At 38.6% G+C, this 24619-nt stretch overlaps 1 protein-coding gene across 1 annotated transcript in view; it reads left to right on the top strand.

Moving 5' to 3' along the window:
* LOC150089414 (ribosomal RNA processing protein 1 homolog B-like) overlaps positions 1 to 7448 on the top strand; it is a 71395-nt gene extending 63947 nt beyond the window's left edge. The window contains exons 7-8 of the mRNA XM_090368576.1: positions 1032 to 1129; positions 7124 to 7448. Of these exons, the coding sequence (XP_090224702.1) occupies positions 1032 to 1129; positions 7124 to 7313 (288 nt within the window). The 3' untranslated portion in view covers positions 7314 to 7448. The remainder of the gene's footprint in view (positions 1 to 1031; positions 1130 to 7123) is intronic.
* The last annotated feature ends 17171 nt before the right edge of the window (positions 7449 to 24619 follow it).

Raw genomic sequence — 24619 nt, 5'->3', positions numbered from 1 at the left:
ATCAAAAGGTAAAAGATCCTGTACCTATTGAGCATACAAGTTGGGTTATATATGAGATCAAATGTCTGGAATGTTGGGAGTACTATGTTGGAGAAACAAAACAGGTTTAAAGATCGTATGGAGGAAGATATTAGTGACAATAAAGACCGCAGACTGTGAAATCTGCTGTGGCTGAACACTTCTGGGAGGAGAACCACTAAATTTCTCCAGGCAATTCCGTCATCGTTGATCGTTCACTTAGGTATTGGAACCAGAAATGGCTTGAGCTTGTGGATTTGTTCCTTGGGACATAAGACCATCAATAGAGATAGGGGAGCCCATATTCATTCCCTCTTTGAAACCGTAATTCTTGGACGCAACGAACTGTTCCGCCTAGCATGCTCCCAAGCCATTTCGGGTCCCCGTGCATGTTTGGAGGATAATGCCCATGCTCCTACAGTAACAAGTGCTGCGAGCCCTGATCCCACTGATGTTATTTAAGGATGTGCCAGGACAGAAAAGTTTTACTGTTGATAAAGGTGGTAGTCACATTTGAAAGCTACTGTTGTTTTATCACTTTTAATTTGTAATATTTCATATATTTTAATTTTATCGCTTTTAACTCTACAATTGTCAGTGTATTTTATTTTTACAACAAAATTTTATCCTATCTTATTTTATCTTATTATTTTAATAAAGTTTCAGTCATAAATGGTTGATGAATTCCATTGCAGTTATTATGAGTCAGAACTTTCCCAACCCCAGAGGCCTCTTTGAAGAATTATTTTGTATGAAAATAATTCATCTCTAACTTTTTTATGTTTTGCCAGGCATTCTTAATCATTAAATATTGAGGAGTGAAAGAGCCAAAATAAAACACATTTTTCAATATTTTAATAAATTTGAAGTGGCAGAAATAAACAAAAGCTACAAGTTGAGATGTAACTGACTGAAAACCTTAATAAATAATTGAAATATTTGATCGACGGTCATGTTGCTCGCCATCCAGCTTATACCTTTTTCTTTTTTTTTTTTCAATTTTTTTTTTGCAGTTTGATTATGAGGCAATTGGAGATCTCCTTCTGAAATATGCCAGTAAGGAAGGCATTCGCAAAAAGAACAGAGATGTCATGTACAGCTTAATTAAAAGGTATGTAAAATTTATTTTGTTTTTTATATTCACTGAGGGGGCATGGTAACATGCACATATAAATCATTGATAAAAAAAACACTTTACTGTATGTAAACACAGTAAAGTATGACAGGGAAGAAATAATTGCAATGAAACTTGATTATGACAAAATTGTAAGGATCAGTGAATCATGCTTGCTAAAACCGACATACACCGATGAGCCAAAACATTATGACCACCTACCTAATATGATGTTGGTCCTCCACGTGCAGCCAAAACAGCTTGTACCCGGCGAGGCATGGATGCTACAAGATTTCTAAATGTGTTTTGTGGTATCTGGTACCAACACATAACCAGTAGATCCTTTAACTTCTGGTAGGTCCATGGTTCAGACACCACAGATCAGATTTGCTGTTCCAACACAAACCACAGATACTCACTGGGATTGATGTCTGAGGAATTTTAAAGCCAGGGTAATACCTGGAAGCCTTCCTCATGTTCCGTGAACCAGTCTCGAACAATCCGGGCGCTGTGGCATCCTGCTGAAAGACGGCACCGCCAGAAGGGAAGACTGTTGCCATGAAAGGGTATAGCTGGTCAGCAATGATGTTTAGGTAGTTGGTAGAGGTCAGAGTGCCTGGCACATGGATGACTGGACCCAGGGTATCCCAGCAGAACATCGCCCAAAGCATGACCGCTGCCACCGGCTTGTTTTCTTCCCACGGCACATCCAGGCGGCATCACTTCTCCAGGTAAACGATGCATATTTACCCAACAGTCCACATGGTGCAACGGGAAATATGATTCATCAGACTAGACTACCTTCTTCCAATCACTCAAGGTCCAGTTTCGATGCTCGCGTGCCCATTGTAGGCGCTGCCGCTGGTGAACCGTGGTTAGCCTGGGCACTTGGAGCAGCCTGCTGCTATGCAGCCCCATTTTCAGCAGGGTTCGATATACTGTGTGTTGTGACACGTTACTTCCGTCACCAGCATTCCAATTACCGGCGGGTTGCTCCACAGTCGCCCTTCTGTTGCCACATACGATCTGGGAGAGTCTTTGCTCACCTCGAGCATCGATGAGCAGTGTTCATTCAACACCTTGACAACAGTTCGTGGGTTCCCCCTCCTTGGACCACTTTTGGTAGGTACTAACCACGGCTGACCGTGAGCACCCCAGCAGCCATGCCGTTTCGGATATGCTCTGATGCAGTCGTCTGGCCATTACAATTTGGCCTTTGTCAAACTCACTTAAGTCCACTACCTTTCCCATCTGAAGAACAAGAGTAACTGATTAACGGAGCTCAGTATCAGGTGTTTTTTATACTGTGTCCCGATCCGCACACTTTCCGTAGTTCACCTGCAGTTACCTCGATTTGCATAACGACTCGCTGGTCAATGTTTTGGCTCATTGGTGTATATTTATAATGCCATCTGGCAGCAATATGAAAAAAAAAAAGAAAAGTGTACATCAGTATACCATACATCGTTTACTATTTCTTTTCTGGATCTAGTTTTGAAAATTTTTGCACTAGGTGCCACTTTCATATAACTTATATATATATAAATAGATATATAATAATAATAATAATAATAATAAATGCCAATGCTAGTAACACTAAAGGCCACAAGGAAAAGAGTAGATTAACTATAGATTAAAGATTAATGCCAGTATAGGCTAAATGGCAAAACGGATTTACAAACAAGACCATCAAAAGACTGCAAAACATAAATTGGGTGTATTTTTAAGAATACTAGTAACACTAAATTAAATTAACTATAGATTAAAGATTAATCTTTAATCTATAGTTAATCTACCCATTTATGTTTTGCAGTCTTTTGATGGGCTTGTTTGTAACTCTGTTTTGCCATTTAGCCTATGCTGGCTTTAATCTTTAATTTATAGTTAATCTACTCTTTTCCTTGTGGTCTTTAATGTTACTAGCATTGGCATTTATTATTATTATTATATATACATCTGCATCCTTTGCTGCTGCTTTACGCGCTTTAGTGCATTTGATTTGGCAAAATGATTTTTATTTTTCTGTTATCTCTACTGGTTTTAATTCACTATTTATATCAATTTAAGTTTTAGCAATCTGCTGCTTTGCACGATACTGATTTTAAACTACAGCCTCTTCTGTTGCACTTCTTGCCACATTCTTCTTAACTTTCTTGTCTGAACAAAATTCAGTTTATTTTTCTTTGTTTCTAAAAACTGTCTTAAAATCTATTATCGAGGTCACCAGTCCTCCATTTTTTTCATAGCTCTCTGGCCGACCGGGCTGGCCAGGTGGGTAAAGTGCCTGCCTGGCAACCCAAAGCTCGCTGTTTCGAATCCTGCCTCGGGCTTGGATCAGAGTAAAATGCAAAAACTTTGGGAGGTGCATTATAGCCACAGAAGCCGATGCGCCAACGACTAACAAAAAAAAAACATAGCTCTCTGTCACGTTAGTTGCTGTATTATTTAACAGATTTGTCCCTATTTGTTACTGCTTCGTTTGCAGCTATCGGTTCGACCTTGTGTATTTTCTAGTCACCATTTTCAGGTATAATTGTTTAATCTTCCAGCTTTTTATTTTAATTTTACAAATTTTTACTTGTATCTTCATTTTTAAAAATTGCACAGGGACTACCTTGTCCATACTGTGTAAGAAATATCTTTCTATTTTGTTTACATTTTTAAATTTTCTCTTGCATAGCTATAGCTATTTTTAAATTTTCTCTAGCATAGCGAGTATGAAATGCAGTCCTTTGGTGCATGGTTAGGTGTAGCTCCCGATGATCATGTATCAATATTCACTTTGCCGTCATCAGATTTTATTTTAATTTTATTAATTGCATATTTTCTTTTCTTCCCTGTTTTGAAGTATTTTTGCAAAAAAAATTTCCCGCCTTTTTCTGATGTAGGCTGCTGTTACTTTTTTTTTTTTTTTTTTTAGGTTACTACATTTTCAGCTATCTTCCTTTTTGGCCTGTGGTTTTCCGGACATTTCGTACTACCATCTTTATTTTTATTTGTCTTTTTTATAATATGCACATACTTACATTTGCATCCATTGCTGCTGCTTTTCATGCTTCGGTGCATTTGCCATATCCTATCCTGTTTATTTAACCTTCAAATATCTTATCTGTTTTTACTCTTTAATACAATCTCTTAAATATTTTATATATAGATACACACACACACACACACACACACAGTCGGGTCTTCATATTTGCAGGGGTTACATGTCAACACTTATCGCGAAAACGTGAAGATCTGCAAAAAACTGTTCTCTCACCCAAATAGCCCCAATTGTTTTCGATGTATGCCTAAACACTTATGCAACCATATACAATTAACAGAAAAACGTTTAAATGTGTTTAAAAGACTTTAATTGTTATAATAATGAGTAACATGTTTAGAAAATACTGTATAAAAATTTTATTCATAGTTAAGAACAAGTATTTAAGTACATAGTTAAGAACAACTACTGTATACCTCTTTTCTGGGGAAATCATTTAACATGAAACCATGGGGATATAAATATTTTTTCATGTTAAAAGAATTAAACAAAAAAAGAAAACATCAATGTTTTTGATGTTGTAATAATCAAGAGTTAAGATAAAGTTTAAACAAGTTAACATTTTATGCACTATATAACACTACACAAGGGGCATTTTACAAACACCGTTTTATTAACATTGACTTTATAAGAAAAAAAAACACAATATGTAAAAATAAAAAATCTGATATTTTTTTGCACTGTTATTTATCATCTTATTATCTACAATTGTTCAATATTGTCCATCATTTCACCACTCTTATGTACATGTAAATATCTGCGCATACTTTTTATCAGTTTTTGCATTTCTGATGTAGTAGGAACAGGAACTAACAAATTGATGTCATTGTCTACATTATCATCACTGTCTTCACCCACGGGATCCATTCCGTAGGTCATACGATGTCCAAAATATCACCATCTGTTAAAATCGGCGCTGTACACAAATCAGTATCTTCAACTGCGACAAATTCATCCAAAGATATCGAACTTTCTAAAAGAGATGAAACATGCCCAAACATTTCACTGAATGTTGGTTCAGCATCTTGATTCTCTTGAGAAGGTATTAAATCCTTCCTTTTGGAAAATCCCACTTGAAAAAACAATTTTCGACAGTCTTTGGTGTTACAAGATTCCAAGCAGTGCGCAACATATGCAATGTATCCAATAAGTTTACATAGAAATCTTTTTTTCGATTGCCACCAAATATTTTCTTAGCAATTGTTTTTGGTAATAAAATTTTAAATTCTGTATTATGCCTCAATCACAAGGCTGTAAAATGCTCTGAGTGTTTGGAGGCAAAAATATAAGCTTTATAGCTTTTAATCTCACTTCAGAGTGAGCTGGACAATTATTAACAATCATGGCAACTTTTTGCTTTTCGCGTAAAAAGCACTTATTTAAATTCAAAACCCAATCAGTAAATGTTGTCGCAAGTCATGCACGCCTTCTTGTTTGCCATGTACTCAACCAGTATTATTTTTTTTATTTTTATTTTTTTTACATTTTTAAAACAGTGCGGATTCATGCTCTTCCCAATAACAAATAAGGGCTGCTTTTCAGATCCGTCCGAATTGCAAGCCACCATTACTGTTATGCTCTCTTTGGACTTTTTGACACCAGAACACTGCTGTCCCTTAAACGATAAAGTTTTATCGGGTAAACAGCGGTAGATCAACCCCGTTTCATCGGCGTTAAAGACATCTCTCGCGCTATATTCTTCAAGCACTGTGGGCAATGTAGACTGCACCCAGTCTGATGTCATACTCAGTAAAACTTGATTTGCTTCACTACAAACATTTTTAAAAACGATGCCGTTTCTTTTCTTGAAACATTCCAACCAGCCTGGACTCACAGTGAATTCAATCCCCATTTGAATTGCAAACACATCCACTTTTTCCATTAATAGAGGTCCCAATATTGGAGTATTCTGAGAGCTAGCTTGTTTGAGCCAAACAAGCAATGCAGCCTCCAAATCTTTGTGTTTGGCCATTCTGATCCGTTTGCTATCCGGCTCAAACATTGCAGCAAGTTGGTCTCTTTTCTTTATGATTGCCGACAACGTAGAGTTAACGATTCCGAACTTTTTACAAATGTCTTTTCGAAGAATCCTCTACAGCTAGTGCTTTAAGCAACTCCATTTTAACTTAACAGGGCATAAACAAAGCAGAATAGCGCTTTATTTACACCTTGATTTTTCCATTGTACAGTTGATTGGTGATAAATTTACGGATTTTTTACTAAACACGAAATTCGCCACTTTATACAGTACACGTCACTCACTTCAAGAATGCAAATGAAATGTGTTCCCCGCCGACGGGTAATCCCATTTGTTTAAAATGATAAGGGTGGAGTGCAGCAAGGGGAATCCTTGTACTATCTAAATATTGTTTATTATCAGATGTCGGCCTAATCAATAGAAAGTCGAGTTATAAAGTCATGAAGAGTAAAAATTTAGTGACGATGCGGCGGCTGGTATATTTTTTTGTTCTTCTGAGATGCGAAATCTTTTCATGTTAAAAGAAAATAAATGTATGAATCACAGGATTTTCTTGAGATCAGATTATTTTTTCATGTTAACCGATTTTTCATGTTAAACGTTCTTCAGTGTGTATATATATATATATATATATATATATATACACACAGTGTGTGTGTGTTTGTATATACACACACACACACTATTTGGAAAGGTTTCAAACGATTAGAGAAGATTCTGATTGAAGATTAAAGATTTCTTAAAGGTCTGTACAGTCCATGTCAAGGCGTAGTTAGGTGATCTCATGCAAATTGAGAAAGATGACGAGTACACCTCTGAGTTCCAAATTTTTCAGTATGCAAATGAACCCATAAACACTCCTATGTACGGACCTAATTCACTGAATACACTGGTGCAATAATATCACCCACAATACTGAAAATCTCTCTCTGTGTCAGTGTTAATTTAAACGTATATGTTCTTTCAGATTTCGTGATGTATCTAAAGGCATTAACCCATTTGATAGGCCAGTGTCAGATGCAGGTGTTCCAAGAATCAAACAAAAGGATATTTCTTCTGCTGCAAAAAGACTTATGAATGACGATGATAAGTTTGCCAGTGAAAAGCTTCAGTGGAAGAAGAAGAAGACGATGAGAAAGTTAGAGAAAAACAAATAATCTCACTACTTTCACACTCTGATTATGTATTATATGTGTAAAAAGTAAAGTTTGATGTTTAGTTCCTACTTGGTTTTGGTTATAAAAGAAATAGAGACAAAAGTATGCAAAAGAAGTAAAGAAATATATAGTTATATTAATTCCTTCACTGAGTGAATGAAACCAACTTTAGATAATGTGGATTTGCAGTTGTACTACCAGTTATATTTGTATCACCACTTTATTTCATTCTCATGTATTTAAATTGTACAGTTTTAAATTCTGCATTGTCAGATTTTGAGCTGTTCTAAAGAAACATAGCCTCTTGGTTTGTATCATAGTTGACTAATATTTTCACTATCAAACACAATATTTTTAAAATTCATTTCATTTTAGAAAATACATATATCCTAACTGCAATTGCTTAGAACTTATGGAAGTCAACCACTATTTTCATTGTTTAAAAGTAGGAAAGATTACAGTGTTGTATTTCAATTCAGGCATTGGAATAATTTGAAAAATTGCATATATCTCTACATTCAGTTACTCTCTTAGGAAAATTTCATCTGTACTTTAACAGATACTGGCTTTTGACTTCCATTTCTTTACATGTCAGTCCAGGTGCAGGTCAACGGGTAAGCCTTCGCCATATTTTCTGAGGTTATTAACCTGTATTGTCCTGTATTGTTTTCTGTCTGTAATCCAAGGCATCTATTAAGCAGCCAAGTGGTCATGGTGCCATTATATGACATATAGGTGCACAAGTGGACACCTGGAAACTAAGAACTGAGAAAAGGGAAAAGTTAAGTATGAGATAAATATTAGACTGTATGGGTGAGCCATCTACAGTCTGGCATTTAAGTTCATACTTAAGTTTATGCCTTCCTTAGCTCACTCTGTTGTAGGTCATTAGAATTAGGCCATTATTAGTGGAAAATGATGCAAGAAAGCAAATTTATACAGCATCAGCCAAAATTTAAAAAAAAAAAAAAAACCCCTACCACTTATATCCTGGAACACTGAGACAGCTACACCATGTGCCACAGTTTCTGCATTGCCTGTCAGGTTTGTACCAAGTATAATTCTTTGTGATTGGTATCTGTGGAGTTAATGTTTCCCCTAAGCAAATGCCTACTGGATTACAATTACAGATATGGTCATATATTATTTTTACACATTGAACTGTACTACTACATATTCGCTATACAGGGTGTCCCATGTAAAACGGGCTCTCCTCATACTGGTGTGATATTCATTTTTGAACAACTACTGCACGAAGTTGTTTAAAGAATGAATTTTAGGCAAATCATTTCAGTTTGTGTTGCTCAACATACAGTTGGCATTTGCCTCTCATAAGTGATCAGTGTGTGAGCATATCGTCAAGAATGCCATATTCTGTGCAAGAAAGGATTTGTATAGTGGAAGCCTATGTACATACTGGCTGTTTTAAGGGAACACAGGAATTGTTTTGTGAGAAATTTCCTCTTGCTACCATCTCAGGTAAGACTATTATTCAGTGCTTACTTGCAAAATGTGTGACAACAGATTCCGTTTTAAATGCACCAGGAAACCATCTACCCTCTTTTAGGACTCCAGAGGCAGCGTTGGATATTCAAAAGAGAATTTTAGGTAGCTCCAGAAAATCTATCAGGAAATTGTTGCAACAAACTGGAGTAAAACTAACTTTTTGTTTTCGTGTACTTCATTATCTGAAATTGAAAACCCTATCGTGTGATGTGTCCAAGTATTACTGCCACCTGATGCAGCAAAGCGTCTGAATTATTGTGAGTGGCTCCTTAACAAGATTGCAGATGGTGAACTTGACCCACTACTTTATTTCATGAGTAATGATGCGTGGTTCCATCTTTATAGTCGTCATGTGAATTCTCATAACACCCGATACTGGTTTGCTGGAAATCCCAACAACTTACATCAGAAACCGCTTCATGACCAGAAAATCGGGGTATGGTGTGCTGTTTCTGGCAATGGAATCGTTGGCCCAATATTTTTTTGACACTACGGTGAACACAGCAGTTTATCTTCAGATTTTTGAGAACTTCTGCACCCAGTTAACGGAACACGAGTGTGAAAACTGCTACTTTCAACAGGATCGTGCCACGGTCACACATCTCGTGAATCACTGGCCTGTGTTCATGACAGGTTCACAGAGGAACGCACAGTTGACAAAGGATTGTGGCTGCCACATTCTCTAGATTTGTCTTCCTGTGACTTATACCTGTGGGGATATTTGAAAAGAAGAGTTTATGAGCACAGCCTCCACACAATAAATAAACTGAAGGACAGCATTCAAAGAAATATCGAGGCTATCGACATCACTGTTTTGCATCGGGTCACCTTGAAGATGATTACACGTTCACAAAAGTGTATAGATGCACAAGGACATCATTTCCGGATCTCTTATAACTATATTCGAAGAGAATTTGTAAAATAATAAGAGGAGTTTACCTCAATATAGTACGTAGAACACGGAAGTGTTCTACGTACTATATTGAGGTAAACTCCTCTTATTATTTTACAAATATTATCAACATAGAACGTATTGAGTATTACAGCTCTGATTCATACTATCTAATTCGAAGAGAATAAATAAAGTTACTTTTGACAGAGTTTTTTTTTTTTGTGTTTCTCATTTTGCTCCTGTCTAGATTTCTCTAATTATTTTGCAGTGACTGGAGCCAGTGTTATGTGAAACACCCTGTACAGTCATACTGTATAATGCACTGCATTATTGAATTTTAACAATAGAATGAATGTTTGCTTTTTTATCAGTAAGGCTTATGGTAATCTATTTTTATTTTTCTTGGGAAAAGTTGGATTTGAATGTTTAAACTAAACATTCATGTTTTCAACATGAATATCTAAGTATAGGTTCTTCTGGACTTATGTACACTCTTACAGAATTAATGTCACAGGCATGAGGACCAAGCCTGAGACCAAGGATAAATACACTGGTGTTCAAAGAAAGTGCATCACCCCTTAAAATTGTAATTGTCGTCTGAATAACATAAGTATATGGCAATATTTATTACCAATTGCATCAGGTAAGATCGACATGCGTAGGTGATGACGTGATATTGCATCAGCTGTTACTTTCAGCTATATAAGCATGCTGTGCAAGATTTGCAGTCATTCCTTGCTTGTGTCACATGGCGAGTTACGTGCAGTTGACGCCACGAAGAAAGAGTGCTATTGTTGCTTTACATGAGGAAGGATGTTCTTCCCGTCATATTGCTTATAGGGTGTCTTGTAATCAGTCGACAGTGGTAGATTTCTTTCCAAACTCAAGAATACTAGTTCTGCTGATAGAAAAAAAGGAACTGGATGCAAACGAGTCTCTACGGCAAAACAGGACTGCATTTTGAAGCTCTTATGCCTTAAAAACCGTAACGCTTGTTCTGAGCAGTTGGAAAGAGAATGGGAAGAACATACAGGACTGGTAGCAAGTGCAGTAACAGTCAGAAGACACCTCTTTCAAAATGGACTTGTAGCCTGTCATCCTAAGAAGAAGCCCCTCCTCACACAAAAAATGAAAAAGGTCCAATTAATTTGGTGTAAGGAGCATGTCAAATGGACCCTCGAGCAGTGGAAGTTAGTTATCTCAGATGAAAAGAAATTCAACCTGCATGACTGATGGAGAGAAACAATTTGCCGTAGATGCGAAGAATACCATCCAGACTGTATGGCATCTGCAGTGAAATTCTCTACCAGCCAAATGATATGGGGGTGCATTTCATATCGCGGAGTAGGTTACATGCAGTTTATAAAAGGTTCTGTAAATGCCAATGAATACCTGGCTATATTGTAAGGCAAATTGCTGCCAACCATTAGAGACCATTTCAACCTGCCGAGTAACTGCATCTTTCAGGACGACACTGCTCCTTGTCGTCGGATGAAAAGTGTAAGTAGGCACTTCTGTAGTTGCTTTAGCTTCATTTCTGCATTAGAGGTTCGACGGTAATGTGTTTACATTTGTTACAGGTGAAAAAATGGTTGGAAGAACGGTCCATTACAACTCAGCTGGCCAGGAAACAGCCAGACCTGAATCCTATAGAGAACTGTTGGCATCGCGTGGAATCTGAAGTTGCCAGAAAGAAACCCAAAGACCCTTCGTGAACCTCAGAAAGCCATAATTCATGTTTGGAACCACGAACTGTCAGTTGATTATCTTCAGAAATTGATCTTGTCAATGCCTCGATGGTGTGCTGTTGTCATCAGGCCAGAGGCGGTTCAACTAAATATTAGTTTGCACCTAGTGAACTTTTCATTTTGTTTTCCATTTAAAATGATAAACTGAAGCAAATTGAGGGCTTCTGACATTTCAGCCATAATTGTGTACCAAAACTTGTATAAAGGTTTCAAATGCTCATTTTGGAATATTTTGAGAGCACCTGTCAAATGTTATTTAGCTTTGCCTTAACTATTAATAAATATCTTTTGTTTATATTTGTATTGCTAGTCATTAATGTGACATAACATCGCGAAAAAGCGGTAGAAATTTGAAATTCCTAGGAGATGCACTTTCTTTGAACACCAGTGTATACTATCTGTGTTCTTTGTATTAATTGCCTAATCAATCTCTCCCACTGTATGCCCTCCAGACAAGAGTGACCAAGTGGTGAACAAGGGATAATCCCACACCTGCCTGAAATCAAATGTGAAAAAATCCTAAGAAATGGCCAACGCCACAATCATTTCCTTGACTCAAGCCCAACACATCTGAGAATCCATTCACCAGCTGTAAAAATCTATCACTATGAAATGTCCATCATAAAGCAAAGTACCAAGAATGTAGTACAGAAATTCACAATTCAAAATAATAGTTAATTTCTTTAAAGTTTGAGCCTGATACCTATGCAGTTATGAGAGCTGTTCAATAAAGAATGATCATAATTTTTCATGAACTGTACTGCTTGCTATTTCTAGCTGAGCTGCAGAATTTAAGACCAAACCAAGCTGCATTGCATAGCAACTGTGCAGTTGACTCATGTACACAGTGTGACCTTGACAGTCAGGTTTCTGTGTGTTCAGTTTTGTCTATGTAACAATGGACGACAAGTGAGGAACAATATGAATTTTGTTTCTGTCTGAAGAAAACATCAGCTGAGGTGAACGAAATGTTAAAAGAGGCTTATGGTAAATTACACATCCATATACCATGGCTTGCATGTGGTTTAGAATGTTTAAAGGTGGATGTGATTCAATCAGCAGTCCTGGAGTTCCAGCCACTGCTGTCACCGCAGAAACAAACACTGCTTCTATAATTATGAAAGATGGTCATCGTATAACAGTAAGGCAACTGGCAGAGATGTTGAGAATATCAGCAGGAAGCACATGCAGTATTCTCCATGACCATGTGCATATGGCATGCATTTGTGCACTGGGTTCCAAGACTACTCACACCTGGGCAACAAGTTCACATGAGGTTTGGCAGAAGCTGCAACAGATGGTTACTGAAGATGGTGAGGTTCTGCACAAGGTGATAATGGTGGATGAGACACAACTTAATCCTTTTGGCCCAGAGAGTAAGCAACAAAGGTCTGTTTTGAAGTCCACGTTATTGCCAACACCTAAAAAAGAAAATGTGGCTTCTACAGGAAAGGTTACATGTGCCCTGTCATACAACTGTTACACGACTTGACTACAGAACTCTACTGCACACTATGGGATTACATTTGTCACAAATGACTGCAAGTGCATGCAGATGGATGGATGCTGCATCAAGGCAATGCAAGACCTCACTTTGCTCATACTGTCATTGAGTACTTAGCCAGTATTAATGTTAGATGTGTTTCTCATCTGTTCTAGAGCTGTGACCGTGCACCCAGTGATTTTTTTATTTCCAAAATTAAAGAAGGAGTTGCAAGGAAAACATTTCTAGTCATTTGAAGTTATAAAGACAAGCAAATCTCAAAAGCATGTCAAAATGTGTTACCCTGTTTTTGAAGAATAGCAGAAATGTTGGAATAAGTAAATTTCATCAAATGGGTACTATTTTGAAAGGGACCATCAAAATATGGATGGTGAATTGGGATATTGAATAGCCCTCGTAGTAATCCCTATCATGTTTAGAGTTAATTTATACTTATTAGCAATTTCTAAGCTAGGGCCAATATCAATATGCAAACTGAAATCCTGAGATATATATCTGCAAAGATTCGTAACTGAAACTCCTTAAAAGTTTCAGTGCAAATTGTTTAACTGAAATTAATTTTTATCATGTTCAGACAGTTCAACCTATTCAACTTACTGTCCTAAAAAGAGGCAGACACCCCAAAATAAATAGAGTTCTACATCCAAGTCTGTCCCAACCGATCCATCCATTCAATGATAGGTAAATTCCATTCACAGTGGCAATGAAACAAACCAATATTTTAATCGGAGGTGAAACTATTCAGAAACCAAGTAGCTAGAGCTACCAGAAACACAAATATTCCAAAATTTATTTTTTTGGAACAGAAACCAATAAAGCACTTCTCCAGCTCAAACTGCTGTATCCATTATTAGTAAAATACTTTATATTTCAAGAATAACTATAACCTAGGTACACTCATGAGCCTAAACATGGCAATCTATCTTATAGCATATTGGTATTGGGCTACCTTTTGGCATGATAACCGCTTGCACCCAGGTGGCATTGCCTCCAGGAAACTGGAAGGTGTCCTCAGGTATCCAGGCCCATCTGTACAGAAGGATGTTCTAGAGTTCAACAATGGAGTAAGACACTGGCAAATGCTACATTCCACTACATCTCACAAATATTCAATGTGATTGGTGTTAAGGGGAATTTTAGCCAGGGAGCACACGAAATGTTTGAATATGATCCTCAAACCGTTCCTGCAGTCTGGACTAATGTTTTCTGGTTGAAAGAGTCCAGTGCCATCTGGATACGTTGTCACCATGTAAAGCAAAACTTGGTGCAAAGCAATGCTGAGATTGGATCTGACAGTAGGGATGAGGGGACCAGTGATATCTATGAGAACATTCCCCAAACCATGATACTACCACCTCTACCTCTGGTCTGTTTATACCCAACTGTGCAATCTGGTTACAGCTGTTTACCTGCTTTCTGTCAAATATACACCTCAGCATGATGGAACTAATAACTTGATTTATCAGCTCAGGTGATTTTTCCAGTGTCCATAAATGGTACTCTTGTGCCCACTGCAGACTAAGGTGCCAATGTGGGCACGTTAACACGTTGCTTACTCTAAGCCTATCTGCAACTGTTGGATAGTGTGTGCAGAAACATTTCTCTGTGCACTTTGATTGTAGTCTGTTGTTCATTGAGGGATCACGGACCATCTTGTCCAGGATAGCATGTGCCAACTACCATTCACCTAACTCAACCAATGACAGTCTCCCCATCTTGGCATGGGTGGTTTTGTGTGTGTGTGTCTCTTTGAACTATTTACTATGCCAGCACTCAAACAGCCAACAACGCCTGCTGTTGCTGAGATGCTGCTCCCCCAGCATCTCAGAAAATGATCATGAAAAAATCAAAGACACGCTACAGTGCTGTTGCTACATCTGCTGTGTCGGACAGTGATGTCACTCCTACACGATATAGGATACATACCATGTTTTGGCTCTTGAGTGTATGTTACTGACGTCATTTTTGCAAGTTGGAAAGTTCCCAATATATATTCATGCATCTCAGGCATGTGCATACCCCATATAACAAGTTCTCACTATGAAAAAAGATGTCAGCACAATGCATCCGAAAGTTGTTGACAGCAGATAAAAAACAAGACTTGTTAAGTGAACATTTTCAAGCAGATTCAGCAAATTTTTTTATAAGGTTTGTGACCATGAATGAGATCTCGGTCCATCACTTTCAGCCAGAGACAGGAGCAGTCCAAACAGTGGATACACAGATCTCTCCCCTCCAAAGAATGCTAAATCAATTCCTTCTACTGGCATCAGTGTTTTGGGATTTTGTTGGCACATTGCTACTGAGAATGAGACCTTCAGAATGGCCAGACAGTCACAGGGGAATATTACACAAAAACATCAATGACAAATGGCAAAAAAAATCTCAGCAAAGGAGTGTTGTCTCACCAGGACAATGCACCTGCTCACAAGTGTGTCATTGCCATAGCTGCACTTGCACAAATGCAGCTTTGAACTCTTGGACCATCTCGAATATTCATAAGATCTAACTCCATTAGACTTGTCTAATTTCTAATTTGAGCAAATACCCAGTTGGCATCCAGTTTTCCACCAGCTGAGGGCATTACTGCAGTGGATGCATTCCTAGAGCCCCAAGAGAAAAAAAGACTTTGCAGTCTGAATCAAAGCATTGCAGTATTGGTAGCAGAAAAAGTGTATTGACTCAATGGGGGATTATGTTATAAAGTAGCACATTACCAGAACTCAAACTAAGCATAGGCTACAAACTTTTCAAACATACCTCCTAGGTGTTGAGATTTTAATAATAATTCTGAGTTTGGGCCCTGTGTAGTTTCTACAAGTAAATCCATTGATTGCAACCTTTGGACCATTTTAAATGAATCAGAAGCATTTCCAACACTCCCTTGTGCAGAAATGGACTGGTCTATGATGATGGTGAAGACTCAAATCTGGGAATGGCTGATACATAACTGTTACAGACACCCAAAAACTGATCGCACATGTGGCGATCAGTTTTTGAGAATTTGCAAGGCAGAATAGATCGGCATCGAGATCTTTCCTATTTCAAACATGAAATGATTGTGGGGACAAGGCATACAGGTGCCAGCATCTCAAGCAGTCAACATGGTTAAGTGCTCCCCTTTTGTGGTACCATGTCTCTACCGTGACTGGGTCAACGGTTGTCAAATAACCAACCAAAAGCCACATGTGTAAAAGCCAAGCATGGTCGACACTCATGCTGACCCTCGTGTGTTCTTGTAACACAGTAGCCCAGCTAACCACCCAGTACAATGTAAGAATAGCAAGTTCCACATAGGCTATATGCACTATATTAATTTTTGTAGTCTATGGTGATTGAAGGCTATCACGGACCGAAGCTCAATGGACCACTGATATGTGGAAATCTGTCACCTGCTCTGATGAAAGTATTATTATTATTATTATCCGTTTATTAACCACAAGAAACTGTGCGTCACCCCAGGATGGCAGTGTGCCAGCAGCGTGAGAGATTTACATACTGAGGTGCGAGGAACAACATATAAAATGTACAAGGGTACATGCATGCTCGACCTGAGATATTTACATAATTGAACTTACATACGTTTCAAATAAAACAAAAAGTTTATAGTAATGGACATCAGAATTTAAAAAAATAAATAAAGAAAAAAATATATATGAAAAAAAAAAAAGAAAGCAGCAAGCAAAAAGTCCAGGTGTAGGTGATCGTCACAGGTTCAATAGTTGGTAACAGTTCTTGAGGCATTCCGTTCTGGAGAGCTTGTCCTCACAGAACTTATCAGGGTTGATGCCCAGTTTATTGTAGATTTGGAGGCAGTTGGCCTGAAACAAGTAGTACAGATGAATCCTGATTCCAACACTATCGTGCTGATGAACATACAGAGAACAACACAAGGCTATGGCACTGGATGAACTGTTGGTGTGCCGCAGGTTGGAGCGGGTAGTGGTGTGGTTTAGGAACTTCTCGTGACATGCCCTGGGGCCTGTGATCACCGTTAACCAACAGCTCGATGGGAATGCTTACCTTTCTGTTGTCACCAACTAAGTGTACCCCTTCATGGGGACAGGGTATTCAAACATCTGGTGTATGTATCAACAAGAATATATGGCATATGGCATACCACAAAGATCAGCAGGTTACTAGCTGGTTTCAGGAACATGATAATAAATTCTCCATCCGCCCATAGCCGCCTAACTGAGCTGATCGCAATTCAATTAACATGCTTATTTGTTATATGGTTTTAGGAGCATCAGCAACCTAAGCCTATTGCACCGTACATATTTTGTCTAAATTGCATGTGTTCTGTGGTTGATTTTCTGTTTGCTGGTTGAAAACTTCAGGTTTCCGGGAAAAAAAATGCTACCCTTGCCTGAGACTGACTAACTCAGCCACATTGTGAAAATGGCTCATAAAAATTCCTCGCGTCATCGACAGGATTCGAATTCAGATATTTTCCAGCTGGTGTGGTGTGGATGAATATTTTACCAAATGTGCTACCCCTGCAAGGACCAATTAGGCATGTTTGGGACCTACTGGAAAACGGCATTCGATGTTACGACTATCCACCTTACAATGTGCAGGCATTACTGGACCCATGTGCAACACATGGGTAGTGCTACCATAGGACACCCAGTGGGGTCCATGCCAAGATGCATACGAACTGTATTGTGGTCAAAAGGTGGTATTATTCTCACTCTGATTAGTTAGTGAACGTATTATGAGGTAGATAGGGTAATCAACGCTCACTGATAGCACTGGTTATAATCAGTGTCCTTCCACAAGGTGTTCCTCCCAACGTTGACTAGGATCTCAAGCCAGTCAATGGTGGGAGGAACTTTTATCTTGTTTCATGTGGCTGAATTAATTTGTCTCGGGCGAGTGTAGCATGGTTTTGTCCTATGGAAGATTTTCATACAAAAAAAAAAAAAAACAGCTGAGCAGATCACAATTTATAGACACGTTGCACCGACACTCATAGCCTTAGTTGTTTTGGTAGTTACTGAACACCTAAATTCCCCTCCCTACAAGTAAGTAATAAAAATTTATTTTCTTGGGGTTTAATTCCCCTATATTTTCCCATGAGTTTTTTAAGTGTTTATTTAGCCTTATTGACTAAATTGTATAATACATTTAGTCAAAAAGGCTAAATAAATTAACCTTTAAAAAACGTATAATAGTGGCAAAAAAAACTTTCCCAGTGTTCATTTGTAGGACTGCAAGATATTTATGATTCGGAATTGAAATCTACATAGTGAACACTATATTGAATTGCTTTCAACTATTTTTTGCAACAAATTTTGTATCAATTCAGTTGCACTATGTCTTACTTTTTAGTATGTTTACTCCACCATGGGATAAATAGGCTTTGGCTAGCTACCCTGGGATCATAACTATATATTTTAGCATGAGTAAACCTATCCTAAAAGACCGACTTAATATTGTAAATTGGTGTTAAGTGATTTATCATTGCTTTTTGCAATCCATTTATTTTAATCCAGTAGCAAATGTTACCTTCTTTAACAGAACCTTCAGAAAAAAGTTCTTGTTAAATGCTGCTTCATTATTAGTAACTGTTACTATCCACCACCTTCCTAATTATACTGTTACTGAGTTGTTCTGAGATTTGTTGATAATTCGGAATTGTATGTTTGGGATCATAACTATCTCGGAAGGTAGCTTACGTATGGTATTTGAATCATTATTTAAAATAATTCGATATTCTCGATTATTGTTAAATAAATGTGTCCTCGTGACGAAATGTCCAATTTTTGTGCTTATAACCGTTTTATAAGCATGAAAATGGACAAGATAATAGTTTCATAATTATATACCACATTCACAGCGTGGATTTGTTAAGAGCAATCCTGTCTAACCAAATCTGATTGGATACCATGACACAGTAAAAAAGTAGTTGTAAGCATAAAATAATTTTGACGTCATATATTTCGATTTCAGAAAAGCTTTCTATACAGTTGCGCATAAAAGACTTCTATACAAATTGGAGGATGTTACAGAAAGTTGCTGCTCTTAATAAAGAGACTGTTGAGTAGGATAAGACAGTCATTAGCAATTGACACTACTCTTCTTGGAGTAATGTTTTTAGCGGTGTCGTACACGGTTCACCGCTGGGCCCACTGTTGTTTTCAATATTTATTAATATTGATGAAAGCATATAAAGCTTAATGTTTAAGTCTGCAGATGATACAAAGGTTGGTAGAGGTAGTTAATCTCAGTTAATCAAGGAATGCAACTACAAGACCTAGACAAATTAAGCAGATGGGCTGAGGAGTGTCAATTGAAGTTTAACATTGACAAATGCAAGATACTTCACACGAGGAGCAGTAAACTCAGATTAACGTACCAGTTGTGTGGTGCCACACTCAGGACAGCGGAGAATGAAAAAGCCCTGGGGTTCTGTGAGCAGTGCAGACAGGCTGCCAGGACAGCTCATAGGGTAGTGGTTTTCAACCTTTTTTTTAAAAACGGCACCCCTAAGTAATTTATTTTATTTTGCGGCACCCTTACTCGATTTTCTGCCTGTTAGATCCGATTCGCTCCCTGTGTGTGTGTGTGTGTGTGTGTGTGTGTGTGTGTGTGTGTGTGTGTGTGTGTGTGTGTGTGTGTGTGTGTGTGTGTGTGTGTGTGTGTGTGTGTGTGTGCGTGTGTAATCATATATATCTAATATTAAAAATGTGTATGTTATATGATAGTTATTACAATAATAAAATTATAAAAATTACATTTCATAATACAATATATATACTGTATACAGTATATAATAATTTTATTCTTTAATAAAATAGAGGTACTTAATAAACATCAGTTTTAGATCACCACAAAATTAAAAAGATACTACACCTTTTTATAATGAAATAAACATATAAATTTTAAAAAATAATAAGTTTATGTAACTTAAACCCAAATTACGTGGCACCCCTGGAACGTTGTTGCGGCACCCCGGTTGAAAACCACTGTCATATGGTTTTGTCATTGATATACAGGAATTTTTCCAGCAGGCACATTAAGGTGATTATCGCTTTGTATAAGGCAATGATTAGGCTAAAACTTGAATACTGTATACAGGTCTAGAAGCCTCATTTTAGGAAGGACGTGGATCTGATGGAACGGGTGCAAAGAAGAGCAACAAGATTGGTGACGGGAATAGAATTGTGCTCTTTCCTGGAGAGGCTTCAGTTTTGTAAATTACAGCATCTAGAAACTAGGCACCCTTCTGAGGAGATATGATTGAGTTGTTTACGGCTTCGAATGGATTGAGTAAGCTGAATGCTGATGGAATCCTTCATTTTTGCTGAGGTTACATAGGAAGAGACATAAATTCAAATCAAGGAAGGAGGTTGCTGATCAGATATGGAGAAATCTGTCCCAACCAGAGGGTGGTTGATTGTTGGAACAAACTCCCATCTGGCGTTGTGGAGGTTAATGGCTTGAATAAAACAGCTGGAAAAGGGATAAAGAAAATGATACCTATTTGTAGAAAACAGTCGGAAAAATTTTCTTCAAAATTTTTTCCGGCTATTTTCTGCAAATGGGTATCCAGTTTTCTCTCTGGTCGCTCTCTCTGCGGATAAACGGTAGAGAGGCTCTCTGTCTTCTAAGTTCTCCAATCCAATCTTTAATGCTGATATTCCCTAAGGTTCTTTCTCCCACTCTTTTTCCTCTTGTATATTAACGACCTTCCACTGACAGTAAGTCCTATACACAGTTTTGCTTATGGTAGCACATTGCATTCTCCCTTCCACTTTGAGAAACCCTGCCCTGCACAAACGGCTTCAACTTCTCGAATATCAATTTCTTAAATGCTGATCTGCAGGTAATTTTCCATTGGGGCAAAGAAACTTAGTTAATTTCAATCCTGTCTTCTATCCTAAAAAAAAAAAAAAATCACATTGGCTTTCTTTCGTTCTCATCGTTACTTTTCTAAACAGCTACTCGCTCTGTTCAAATTTCAAATCTGCCCAATAGAATATTTTTTCCGCATCTACAGAACAGTATTGTATGGTTCGGCTGATTTGTATGCCCCAGAAACCTCTCTCAGGCTTCTAAACTCCATTCAAAAGAAGGCACTCAGGTTAATTAATGTCCCGTACCCTACCAAGTCTCTCTACTCTGTATCATAAGAATTCTATTCTGCTCTGTGTTTTTCTGTAGATAATTTCATGAGTACTATTCTTCTGAATTAGCATCTATAGTTAGAGATTAGAGATTCCAATTGCTACTGTGGTCCAAATCAGCCCGACCACCTACCACAGCCACTCACCATCCATTTTACTGTCCAACTTCAGACTAAGAGAACTAACGGTTCTTCCTCATTTATCCTTGAACTTCTATCTTCAGATTGTTGTTGTTGTTATTTGGTTTTTAGGAGCATTAGCAACTAAGGGCATATTGCTCCGGGGATATACGGTTGTCATTCCCTGACCTTTCCACATCCTCTGTATTTGGTGGTCACGGGCACAAACCCCAGTCTAATCAAGAAGCGTGTGCTACGCACTGTTGCTCCTGCCCACGGAGGGCCTCTGTCTTCAGGAACGACTTTTCTTCAATTATATATCCTAAAAATTACTGTATACAGAATTCCAAGTGTTATGTCAACGAGTATCTTTAATCTTTAACCCATGCTCGGTACTAATTACTATAAGTTTTAATACCTTTCCTGTTTGGTATTTTCATACTAAGAAACTTTGTTTTAATTAAAAATTAAAACAAAGTTTTGCAGTCCATAAATTTAAATCTGCACATTACCACTTAATTATCGAATTGTGCTTGGGGTCACCTCAGACATCACGTAAATGGTGGAACGCATGCTCCACCATTGTTACTGTCCGAGTAAGCGGCCCTCTTGGGTAGCACAGTTGGCTGGATCGCCATCCTCCCCACACCGGGTGGAAAAGACCCGAGTTCGAGTCCCGTCGATGACAGGAGGAATTTTCATGGGACTTTTTCACAATGTGGTTGTGTTAGTCGGTCTCAGGAGAGAATAGCGTGGGTTTTTCTCCCGGAAACTCGGGTTTTTCGTTCAGCAAACAGAAAATCGACCTCAGAACACGCGCAGTTTACAACAATATTCACTGAGCAATATGGCCTTAGTCACTGATGCTCCTAAACCCTACAAAAAACATTCTGAGTAAGCGAGACCAAATTAAGATCCACAAAGTATAACAAGAAACGTCTCTCAGCAACCCAGTGCTTAGAATATTTTACTTCATAAATCGTACAATACAAAGATAAACCATATGTGCTGCAAAGTTATGCAGGATTAGGATGAGTCCAATTCGAGTTTTGGCAAAGAATACCTCCTCCTACATGTTCGATCTTAAGCTTAACATTTATGGCTCCGGTTCTTGTTTAAACTGTAGTAGTTTATTTTTACACTTTGTGTTCGTTGTTCTTTTAAAAACTTTTTTGCATGGCACTCTTATAATCGTTAACAATAATCGATAATTAACTGGATCTTGAATAAGTGAATGTTTAGCAGCTTAATCTGCAGGTTTCATTCCCTCCACTTTTATATTAATTCAATATCAAATTTTTGAGTTCATAATTTCTTTGAAAATCGCTGAGAATTTTTCTTTTTCATGATGCATATCTTTCAAAAATCCTGCTCTGTCCCAATTTAGATATACACCGAGTGGACAGATATCATGGGATACTTACCTAGTAACGATTAGGCCAACCTTTCGCCCGGATAAGGGCAGTCACGGAGAAGCATTGAGTCCACTAGTTCACGAAAGCATTCCACAGGTATTTACATCCAGGCTTCCTGCACTGCTGTCTGTAAATCCGTCGCATTCCTGGGTAGAGCATCCAAAGCTCGAACGGACCTTTCCACAGCATCGCAAAGGTGCTCCACAGGGTTCATGGCTGGTAAAATCTGCGGAATGCTCTTCGAACCATGTACTTGTCATCATGGCTCTGTGGGGAAGCGCATTGTCCTGCTGGAAAAGTTCATTACCCTGTGGGGCACGTGACCACGAAGGAATGCAGATGGTCTGCGAGGATGGACACAATCTGGACGTTCAGAGATGTGTCTAGACGTAACAGAGGTACCAACGTATGTCAGTTGACCATACCCCAAACCATTACCGACCGTCCATCTGCCTGAACAGTTCCTTGTTGATATGACGGGCTCACAGCTTTGTGCGGTTTCCGCCAGATACGCACCCTTCCGTCCGCTCGAAATAACTGGAAACAGGACTCATCGGACTTGGAGACCTATCTCCAATCATTCAAAGTCCAATGCCGATGTCCTTGCACCCAACTGAGGCGTAGAATCCTGTGTCGTGATGTTAGCAATGGGACTCTGTTGGGTCGGCAGTTCCCATAACCTATTGCGCTAATGATCGCCTAATGGTCTTGGTGGAGACGTTTCTGGCACCTCCCTCGATGAAGCTGGCAGTGATTTGTGCCACTGTCGCGATCCAGTTGGATGAAAGACAGACGTCGACGGCCACGTTCAACCACCACTTTTCTCCCCCCACAGCTCTGTCCACAAAGAGATGTTATTCCAGAAATGGTGTATTCCCGATACACTCTTGATACTATCGAACGGGGATAGTGTAATTTGTGTACCACCTCCGCGATACAGTGACCCATGCGTTGGGTACCCACTATCATCCGTCTTTCAAAGTCGGTTAACTCACGACGTTTATCCATACTGACATCGAATTACCGTCTACGTGAATTCAGTGATGCAGTGTACCTATACAGGGTGTTTCAGTTAAACGTTTCAGAACTTCTAAGAGGGGTAGGGTACATCCTGACAACTCGAAATCATATAGCAATGTGGGGTCGGAAATGCTTTCCTGAAGCGGTGTTGTACACAGAAGCACCATAAAGAAAAGAGACCGTAAGTGAGAAATCGTTTTAATAATACATGAAAAGAAGCAAAAGGTACATGGATTAAAGTAAGTGTTCGAAGTTTCTTCAACCTCGTATTGCTTTCGCACAGTGGTACCTTGGAAAATGTGCTACAAATCCCCTTTTTCCTGCTGAAGTGTTGTTTTCCGATGAGGCATCCTTCACAAGGGAAGGAATTTTCAACACGCATAACGACCATATCTGGGCGGTCGAGAACCCGCATGCAATACGACGTCGTGCAGCACAGATTCGATTTTCGGTCAATGTATGGGCCGGTATTATGGGAGATCACCTCATCGGACCTTACCTGTTACCGTGTCGTCTAACCGGACCTATCTACTTGATCTTTCTGCAGCAAGTATTGCCACAACTTTTGAGAGATGAACAGATTTCTGCATCGACGCAACAGACAATGTGGTTCCAACACGATGGAGCGTGCATTGTAGCCCGTGGAAGAAACTTCGAACACTTACTTTAATCCATGTACCTTTTGCTTCTTTTCATGTATTATTAAAACGATTTCTCACTTACGGTCTCTTTTCTTTATGGTGCTTCTGTGTACAACACCGCTTCAGGAAAGCATTTCCGACCCCACATTGCTATATGATTTCGAGTTGTCAGGATGTACCCTACCCCTCTTAGAAGTTCTGAAACGTTTAACTGAAACACCCTGTATACTTGCCAAGCGGTGGTTTCGTCCACTAGTGAAAGGGATGAGCGCGTCGCCTTGCCCAGGAACCCCATGAATTCTGTCTTTTCAGTGTATATAAGACCTAAC

Source organism: Mastigoproctus giganteus, chromosome 2 (genome assembly GCF_048544385.1).
Source record: "Mastigoproctus giganteus isolate SK-2022 chromosome 2, ASM4854438v1, whole genome shotgun sequence".
In the NCBI taxonomy this organism is placed as follows: domain Eukaryota; kingdom Metazoa; phylum Arthropoda; class Arachnida; order Uropygi; family Thelyphonidae; genus Mastigoproctus; species Mastigoproctus giganteus.
Note: the sequence above shows the minus strand (reverse complement) of the source record. Positions and strands in the feature narration are given on the sequence as shown.